At 33.0% G+C, this 10,111-nt stretch overlaps 1 protein-coding gene across 1 annotated transcript; it reads left to right on the top strand.

The window, feature by feature from the left end:
* Window positions 1–126: 126 nt before the first annotated feature.
* Window positions 127–8,327, top strand: LOC129611731 (AT-rich interactive domain-containing protein 4B). The gene is made up of 6 exons (XM_055525022.1): window positions 127–465; window positions 937–2,953; window positions 3,007–4,892; window positions 4,955–7,481; window positions 7,598–7,696; window positions 7,787–8,327. The coding sequence occupies exons 1-6, from the start codon at window positions 460–462 to the stop codon at window positions 7,990–7,992; spliced, it is 6,741 nt and encodes a 2,246-aa protein (XP_055380997.1). The 5' UTR covers window positions 127–459; the 3' UTR covers window positions 7,993–8,327.
* The last annotated feature ends 1,784 nt before the right edge of the window (window positions 8,328–10,111 follow it).

Raw genomic sequence — 10,111 nt, 5'->3', positions numbered from 1 at the left:
AATTTTTGCACAAAGGTGTCAAAACGGGAACGCTGATTTCAATGCTGTCACTGTCACATCAGATGAAGAAAAATCAATTATATACACATACAATACAATGTACTAAAATAAAAATATGTACGCGATTTTGATTGAAACAAGAGTATTTTCAATCTAATAAAAAATTATAATTTTACAAAAACTCTAATATCAAATTATTTGATAAAATTGTATTAAATAAATTTGAAATTATAAATATATTATATGTATAACATGCATGGGTCGTATATACATATAAACTTTTAATTTAAAACATAAAATTCTGTTTCTACTTTAATAACACTTTATGAAAGGATTTAAGAATTTAAAAAAAAAATTAAACAATTAAATGAAAAATTAATAAAGTAATGTTTTATTGCACCCGCAAAAGTGGCGTTTGTAAGTGATAATTTGAGTTTTGAGCGTTATTTCCTCCAAAAAATGCAGGTGAGTTGCAAATTAGAGTTTTACAGTACCTAGCCTAATTTTAAATTAGAATGGCTGTGCTTCACCAAGTTACTTAATTAACAACGCAATCAAAAATTAAATTAAGTAAATTATTTTTGATTTAAATTATTTAATTTTTGCGAAAAATATATGTGTTGGTTTTTTGGAAAGTGCTATAAATCCATTTTTTCAATCTCAATATATGTATATAGATATTTAAGGGTTTCCGTTTGAATCAATATGCGATAGTCTTGTACAGCAAAACTGTTTTTGTTTATTTTATGTCTAAATGGAACTCTATTGAAATTGCTATTGTATCTGCGGAGAGAAGGTGTCTATAGCTCATCAAAATTACAATTAACTTAGTCTTTTTATAAAGTGGACTTACTTATTCAACTTTTAATAAAACCTGCTCATATTACTTTTATGTATTTAACTTGAACAAAAATATAATTACGTTTTTTTTTTCAGCAAGTAGACGATCCCCCATCACTGCCAGTTGGTACGGAGGTTAGCGCAAAGTATAAGGGGGCATTTTGTGAAGCTAAAGTACGAAAAGTGGTTCGAAATATCAAAGTAAAAGTATTGTACAAGCAACCTGGATTGGGATCTGGCATTGTACCCGATGATGCAATCAAAACTGGAATTCTACGAGTAGGGGCAAGCGTTGAAGTAAAGCACCCTGAAAGAAGAGATTTAGTTGAAGCTACAATAACGAAAATTCAAGATGGATCCCAGTACACAGTTGTATTTGATGATGGTGACATAACAACTTTGAGACGTACTGCGTTGTGTTTGAAAAGTGGAAGGCATTTTAATGAAAGTGAAACTTTAGATCAGTTACCTTTGACACATCCAGAACATTTTAGTAATCCGGTTATTGGAGGAAGGCGTGGTCGTCGATCTAGACATTTGAATGACGATACCTCTGATGAAGAAGAAGAACCCGTAAAAAAAGGTAAACAAATTGTAAATGAAAAAGAGGAAAATATTGGTAGAGTCGTTTGTGTTGAAACAACTGATGCTAAAAAGAAAGATAAATATTTCCCTGGACTAGTCGTGGCACCTACGGCCCAAGCTACTGTAAAAATTAGGGTTAAAGACGAATATTTGGTTCGCTCTTTTAAAGATGGAAGATATTACACGGTACCTAAAAAAGAAGCGATAAATTTTACTCGTGAATTAGCTTCTAAAATGGATGGTCCAGCTGTCCAAGCAGCAATAAATTTCCTAGAAAATAATGAGCTGCCGCCACATTGGGATCGAGACTCGTTATTTGGTTTGTCTAATAGCTCAAGTGATTATGAAGGCGAAGTGGATTCTGATAGCTCTGATGATGAACCAACCGAAGAAAAAGACCATTTCGTAGCTCAATTATACAAATACATGGACGACAGAGGAACGCCACTAAACAAGGTACCTTCAATTCAAAATCGGGATGTCGATCTTTACCGATTGTTTAGAACAGTTCAGAAATTGGGTGGTTATAATCGAGTTACAAGTCAAAACCAATGGAAGTCCATCACAAACAGATTAGGATTTACACCAGTTACTGTTAGTGTAACAAATTTGGTAAAGCAAGCATATAAAAAATTTCTGCAGCCTTATGAAGAATTCCATCGTAAATTAGGTTGCTCAATGATAATGACATCGAGAGGTTCCGGACGCTCAAAAGGTCGGAGCCTTGTCAGGGCGAATTCCGTAGCATCTCCAAAACCTGATGCAAAAACTTTGGAAAAAACGGCGGCAGTTGCAGCAGCTGCTAATGCTTCAGCTCTTTCGGCCTCAGTTTCCACAAATGTTTCACAACCTTCAATATCCGAAGGAGAAACAAAAGCTAAAATTAAACCGGAACCGGAAGAATCAGAAAATACAAGTGAGTCCAGTGTTGAGGCTCCTGCAGCTAAGAATGTGAAAAGAAAAATTTCTACTGGAAGCAATACAAAAACAAAAAATTCAGAAAAATTTGAGGACAAAAAAAAAGAGGATGAACAAGAGCCTAAATCGCAAGATATAAAAAAGGAAGTCAAAAAGGAAAAGGAATTGTCTCCTCCTCCTATGGTATCAAAGGAACAAAATAGTGGTTCTTCAACATCGTCAACTTCCATTTCAGCAAACAAACCAAGAGAAAGGGGAAGACCTGGCAAAATTCATCATACGGACAAAATTAAAAATTTAAAAAAAAAGGAAAATGAAATTCCCCCTATTTGTGAAAAGACGATCGAAAAGGCTCGCGAAAGCGTAAACGTTTCTAACGATTTTCCTGTTGAAGTAGGAGATAAATTAAAAGTTTATTATCACGAGAAGCGTGTTACTTATGAAGCAAAAGTTATAGAAATATCTTTACAACAAGGTATCCCTTTGTATATGGTACACTACACGGGATGGAATAACAGATACGATGAATGGATTCCAAAAGAACGTATTGCAGAAAACCTAACCAATACCAAAGCTAAGAAATCCAAAATGTCCCAAGGCACACAACCTGGTATAAATTTTTATTTTATGATTGTTTGTTTTAGTAATTTTACAAATCTTTAGGTAAAAATATTCAAGAAAATTTAAACAAAGCTTCGACAGAGAAAGAAAAAGATAAAATGGGAGGCATTGTTTTGTCATCAACACCCTCTACACCAACGATTAAATCAATAAATTCATCTTCGAAGAGAGGAAGGGGTCGAAGTGATTCCCAACCGCCGAGATCAACAACACCTTCTTCTGTGGCATCGAACTCAAGTCGCACAAAGTCACCCGCTACCCCGGTTACCCAGAGGCGAAATACAAGAACTCAACCATGTTCTAATATCAGAAGGACTTCCAATAATGTATCTGATATATCTATACAAACAGACTCTGATTCGGATTCTGACACACCGGTGCTAAAAAAAAGCATAAAATCAATACATACAACAACATCTTCTGCGCCAACAGTTATTTCAGTAGCAGCTTCAGCTCCCAATTTAAAGGGGAGCACTTCAATTGTACCCAAAATTACAACTGGTGCTGCTTTAACTTCATCGGGTGCTTCGCCTGTAATTGAAATAAGTAATCAAGGGCACGTTTCTCCTTCAAAATTATCTAACCTAAAAGTTTCGGTTGAAGTAGATGATGAAAATGCAAAGGGAAGGGATTACGATTTAAATCAAATACGATCAGAACTTAAAGGCTTTAAAGAATTAAAGTCGCCCTCGCCTGATTGTGATGATAAAAAAATTGAATCCGATTTTGATATTACTGGTGATAAAATTGATAAACATGAGCATAAAAAGCACTCGGGGTCTCATAATATAACAATGAAACAACCTAAAATAGAGTCAAAGTCATCAACAGATTTTTCATCTGAATGCGATTCTTTTGGCGATGACGATTCTCAATCATCTGACAAAACAACTCAATTAGAAAATATGACTGAAAAATTACAGCAAAAAATCAAAGCCGAAAAACTAGCACAGGCAGCTGCCGCCAAAAACGCTGATAAATTTGGAATTTCTAAAAGTTTACCAAATGAAAAATTATCACCTTTATCATCGTCAGGAATTGAAAAAATTATCAAAGACAGTTTAGCTGAAAAAAGACAAGAAACTTTAAAGGCTTCAAAACCCTTCTTAATAGAAAAAACTATTTTTAAATCATCAAACGTTTCAGTTTTGCCAAACATTAACCAAGAAAAATCTGAAAAACATGGAGGTTTAAACCAACAAAAAGTCGGTTTGACATCGACTGTTATTTTGAAGACAGAAGCAAATTTAACTCGGCTTACATCATCACGCCAAATTTCCACTGAAAGAAAAATAACCCATCTCCCTTCGTCCGCAGACGTTAAAAAAAATCAGTCCACACTATCTGATAAACTCACCACAATAACAAGCACTGGACGACCTGAAAAAAAACCTATTTTAACAGCTAAGGCAAACGCTTCTATTGCAGCTGCAGCGGTTGCTGCTGCTCATGCTGCTGAAATTTCAATTAATCAAGCTACAAAAACTGATACTTTTGTAGCACCCAATGTGTCGCATAAATATGAATCAAAGCAAAATGCTGACGTTAAGGGATTATCGGCACAGTTTCAACATAAAGCTAATATTAGTGGCTCGGCGGCTCTATCTGATAAATTATCTGTCAGTTTAATAACTAAATCATGTTCTGTAAATAAAGAAATTCTGAAAAACTCTAACAACAAAAGTTTACAAACCATGCAAGGACTATCTACGTCATGTCAAGAAGTAACTACTTCTGATGTTTATGAATTTAAAGAACCCGAACCTTTCGAATTTGAAGCTAGGAAAACAAGCACAGCGACCCACACTCTATCTCAATCTTTAGAAATTGAAAAAAAGAAAAAGCCTATAACCAAGTCGTTTGATCAATTGGAATGTAGTAAGCCATTACTATTGGGGCCTAGTTCTTCAACGATTTTGGCACCGCAGGTAAAATACATATAAATTATTACATGATTTAAATTAATTTACCCATTCTGGGTAATTTTTAGGTTACAGTAACTACGACGCCTATGAAAAAGGCTAAAAAATCACCTATAAAAGATCCTGAAGCGAAAAGTTTGAAAAAGTCAAAACCAGAAGAAAAAGTTTCACAAGATATACAGTTGCCCCCAATATCAATTCTTTCAATTCAATCAAATATAACTCCAATGTCAACAGCACCTTCTCCAACATCAGTGTCTTCGATTCAATTCTCTAATTCCAATCTTTCAATTAAGGGAGACTCTACTTTTGATGTTCTAAGAAAATCACCAAGCTTCAATCTAAATATTAACGCTTTGAATGAGGAACTTGCCACGGCCATTCAAGAAACTACAAAGGTCTTAACGGATGTAACAGTACCAATCACGCCGATTCCAATGACTTCTGTAAACACTATTCCATTGTCAACAATACAGAAACCAACTTTCGTCAATACGTTCGTTGAAGCAACAAAATCAACATCATCAGCCAAAACAACGATTTGCTCCAGCAAAAATAACACTCAAATTTCCACAAAATTATTACCAACTTCAGTACCGATGTTCTGTAGTTCTAATAAGCCTGTTAACGTTTTATCAATAAAAACGACCCCAGTAGCAATTTCAAAACCAATATCACCTCAAACTCATAAAGTTTTACCATCTGTATTGTCCAAAACACAAGGCAGTGCAGCTAAGACTTCTTTAACAACCTCAACCTCATCTTCTGTATTGGTAACGAAATCAGTTGTTAATTCAGCATTCAAACTAGCACCGAATTCTGCCGTACCTTCTACGCCATCTCCGGATTTACTTAATGTATTTGAGGTAAAGCAGGATAATGATAATAGCAGTAAAAGTGAAAGCGATGACGATCACGATAAAAGTAAAAAGGGAAATGAATTGGAAACTGTTAAAAAAATGCTTTCTGACCCCGGAATATTAGAACCACCAAAAATTGAGAAGTCTTCAATAGCTGATAAAGTTCTGAAAGCTCTTAACCAAAAAAAGGAAGAAGAAGAAAAAACGAAAGAAAACCTGCCAGCAAAATTAACGCCATTTATTCCTGAAACCAAATCATCTATTAGTAGTTTAACAAAACCTGTTTTGTCGAAAATTGAGCCAATAATTAATAAATCGCCACAACCATCACTAAAATCAACATCGGCCTTTAGTAGTGTATCACCAGCAAGTGGAATTATAAACACTTCCAACAGGATATTTAGTAGCTCACCAATACTGAATGAACCACCTAAAATAGAAATGCCGGTCATAATTAAAAAAGATTTTGAGAATGCATTAAAAAAGCCTGTCTTAAATAGTCCTGAGCATAAGTTAAATATATTGGAATCCATAGCTCCTAAAAATAATGATTTAACTGAGACAATCCAAAAACTTGAAAGTGCCATTAAAACTACATCAAACGTAGATCATTTTGATCCAGATTCATCAGACAGTACGGATTCTGAACGCAGACTTGTCATTGAAGACGAAGAAAGTTCTGATAATTTAGCAAACGATACACTAAGTGCTCCAGAATATTCTCCACTTAAAAAGCAGGAAATCGTAAATTCTTCTCCGATGAAAACTTTAACTCAAGCTACTATGCTTTTGCCACAAACATCTATTGTATTAACAACAAAATGCAATACAGAAAAGGTCACAGCAACATTAACTGAAGCTTCTATAAATACACAAGATTTTTCAGCAAAAAAATCGCAAACTCCGGAGCAGTCTATATTTACTTTGACTTCTTCAAATACTACCACCGTTACTGCAATAGGGCCCCGTGGGAATACTACAAGTGTGTTTGGACTGCAAGGTTCTCTATTCGCAAATCCCTCACTTTTATCAGACACAGGTGTTAAACCTATATGCGATTTGCCTCCAAATTTTAAACAGGAATTTCCGCCATCTCTCTCAGTTACAGCGGTTAAACGAAGTGACTTAATGTCACCGCCAGATTTATCTATAACGCCTTTAAAAAAGGAAGACACATTAAATGCAAATCAAGAAGCGCAAAGTCTTACTAGCGATTCAATCAATTTACTTCTTTGTGAGGAAACAATTCCTGGTAGTCCCACTCCAATTCCAATTAAAGAAATTGTTACGGACCAAAATATTAAACTGTCTTCAATTCATCCAACTGAATCTGATATTAAACCCATACCAATGGATATCGAAATCAATTCAAATGTTCAGTCGCCAAATTCGAATTTAATTTGCAGTAATATTAAAAATACCAATAGTCAAGTTGGAAATAATATTCGACAGCATACGAACCCATCAACGACAAATGCAGATCGGATAGAGTGTGCTAGAGGAAACGGGTCAAACAAAAATTTAACGAAAGTTGAACAACAAACCCCAAGCAGCTCACCACGCGATTCTCAAAGCCAAGATGAAAGTAGTGAAGATTTGAAAAAACAAGTTGGCCCAGATATAGACGATATATCACCCAAAAAACGACGACGTACCAGAACCCATTCAGAAGCACAAAGTCACCACGGCAAACGAAGAAGAAGTAATAGAGTAGAGGCAAAGAAGCAAAATCCTGGTAAGAATATTTATTGTCGTTTATCTGATTTTTATTACTCGTAATAAACTTTTTTGCTTTTTAACTTTCTTATATATGTATGTATATGAGTGTATTACATTCCTCATTTGTTGTAGGTTCCGATAGTGACGAAAATTCAGATACAAATGCAACGCAAAGATCAAATTCCAATAGGCCGATTAGACCATGTCCATATAATTTTTTGGTGCAACTAGGTATATTTGTAAACATTTTTTAATGAAATTGCAAGAAAGAAATAGTATTTCAAAACTTTTACTGATTTATTAAAAACAATTTTATTTTAGATCCTAATCTAAACCCAAATCAGCGTATTGCGATTCTTCGTAAAAAAATTGCAGATTTGCGTAAAACATACAACATGATAAAAGCAGAATTGGCTAGCATTGACAGACGAAGGAAAAAGCTACGTAGGCGTGAAAGAGAGAAAAAAATTCAACAAAAACAACAACATTCGCAGCAGATTCAATCACAGCAGCAATACAGTGTTTAAGAAATACGCGTCTTAAAGAACAGTCGAAGCTTGTCGTTTAATAATTTTTATAATAGATATTATAAGAAAATTCTAGTGAATTTTGAAAATATCACTAAAATTAATTGTTTACGATGTATTTTATTCACTTGTTTGCAGAAATAGAAAAAGAATTATCATTTAGCAGTAAAATTTGTTAAAATGTTATTTTACAAAATTATTATGACGGGAGGAAATTTTATATCTTAATGTACTAAAAAACTTAATGTGAATTTAAAGAAAATCTAAAAATAAAATCACTCTGTAAGTCCATTTTGCTCAATTTGAGGAACTCAACATTTAATGTTTTTGTATTGTACATGGCAATACGGCATTTTGTTTTTTTTTGTCAAATTAGTAAAGTTTCGTATTTAGTTTTTAAATAGTAAAAAACACAGTTTAGTGAAAAACAAACAAAAAAAGTCGTTTTTGTAAAGATCTGTAGTTGCTGAGCTATGCGGTAAATGAAGACGGATAAATTTTAACAAATATGTACAGCGAATGCAGTTTCTATTACAACTAGCTTATACCAAAAGTTCCTAGTACGTTCATGTCTAAATGTTCTAGTTTTGAATACAGTAAGAGGCAGTATTCATTTAATAAAATATCTTTATTACTTTCTTCTAATAAATTCGGATATCGGCTTAGAAAAAAAGTGTACAATGTCAAGAGCTTTTACTAAACTTTTTGTAACGGTATACTTTGAAAAGTTTACGTTGTAAGCGCATTATTGAAGTAACGGACATTGTACACTTCCTAAATGCGTTCTATACGTAGTTGATAGTCGTAATCGGGTACCTTGTCATATAAATGTTGCTAGAAGTGTACCCGCAAATTTTTTAACGTCAAAATTTTGTTTTCTGTCTTCAAACTGTCTAACCCAGCATTTACACGTACAAGTTACTTGCAAGAAAGTTGCAATACATACAAAAATTTTACTAACACATTGAAATATTTCTACTTGCTTGTTTACTTGCAGTTCAACTTGCAAGAAAATTTTGCTGCCAGTAATTTGAGCAAGTAATTTGACATATTGAGAAATTCACAAAAAAAAATTTGTTGTTTTGATTTTTTTTTTTTTTTAATTTAAAATTTTTGAATTTTGTTTTGAAAAAATTAAACTTAGCAAACTTATGGTTTCTAAAATTTATAAACAATTATATATATTGCTAGTTGTTTTCTTCTCAAAGACATTTTCAAAAATTAACTTGCTAAACGCCTACGTCATAATAGCAAGTAATTTGACATTTCGAACAACTAATTGACAATTAATATTATACAAACTTGCATGCAAGTAACTTGTATGTGTAAATGCTGGGTAACGTATAAAACTTTTACGGACAGAAATGTAGTAAACTTTTTACCCGTAATAGACTTTGAATTTTGATCATCCGTAAACGTCAAAACAAAAAAAATTTTTTTTTTAGATTTAAATTAATTTTACATTTACATATTAAATATTAACAAAAAAAATATTTTTTATATTATTTTTAACGTAGTGATAGTCACTCAATACATCAAATTTATTTACTGAATTACTACGTCAGACTGCCTGCATGAAAAAAAAAATCAACGATTTTGACGCTTAATTGACTTTTTCTAAACGTTTAAGAATTTAAGCTCTGACTGAAAGTAAAAATATTCGTAAACTCAGTAGAGTATTCGTAAACTCAGACAATTCAGATTTTGTAAAATTTGACGTTTGAGAACTTACCATACTAGTTATCAAGTTTCTTTTCCTAAAATTCAGCATAAAAATGTAATGTTTTTAATGATGTGGTAACGTTTTATAAAAACGTCAAAGTGGTACTTATATGGTAAAAATTGTATTCCAAAATGTACCAAAAGCTTTAGTAGTTTTTTTTACAATATAAAGCTATTGAAGGCTCTGAGACGGTACTACAACCGTATTTATACCGTACTTTGATCTTTTTTAAAGCATTATAGAAGTCACGGACACTTTATCGCTAAAAATATGTGCTAGTTTATTTAATTGGATATTCTTGGCATGTATAAGAAGCGTGCTCGATTTTTTCGATATCCAATTTACTTTTTTTTTACGCATGCACTAAAAATGCACTAAACTTTTTGGAATGTGATA

The sequence above is a fragment of the Condylostylus longicornis genome, unplaced genomic scaffold, assembly GCF_029603195.1.
Source record: "Condylostylus longicornis isolate FDR11 unplaced genomic scaffold, ASM2960319v2 ptg000055l, whole genome shotgun sequence".
NCBI lineage: Eukaryota > Metazoa > Arthropoda > Insecta > Diptera > Dolichopodidae > Condylostylus > Condylostylus longicornis.
Note: the sequence above shows the minus strand (reverse complement) of the source record. Positions and strands in the feature narration are given on the sequence as shown.

Excerpts from the sequence above, each read along its gene's own strand:
- LOC129611731 (XM_055525022.1), top strand. Across the intron at positions 7,482-7,597 it reads GGCAAAGAAGCAAAATCCTG|GTTCCGATAGTGACGAAAAT; the intron begins GTAAGAATATTT and ends CATTTGTTGTAG. Across the intron at positions 7,697-7,786 it reads TAATTTTTTGGTGCAACTAG|ATCCTAATCTAAACCCAAAT; the intron begins GTATATTTGTAA and ends ATTTTATTTTAG.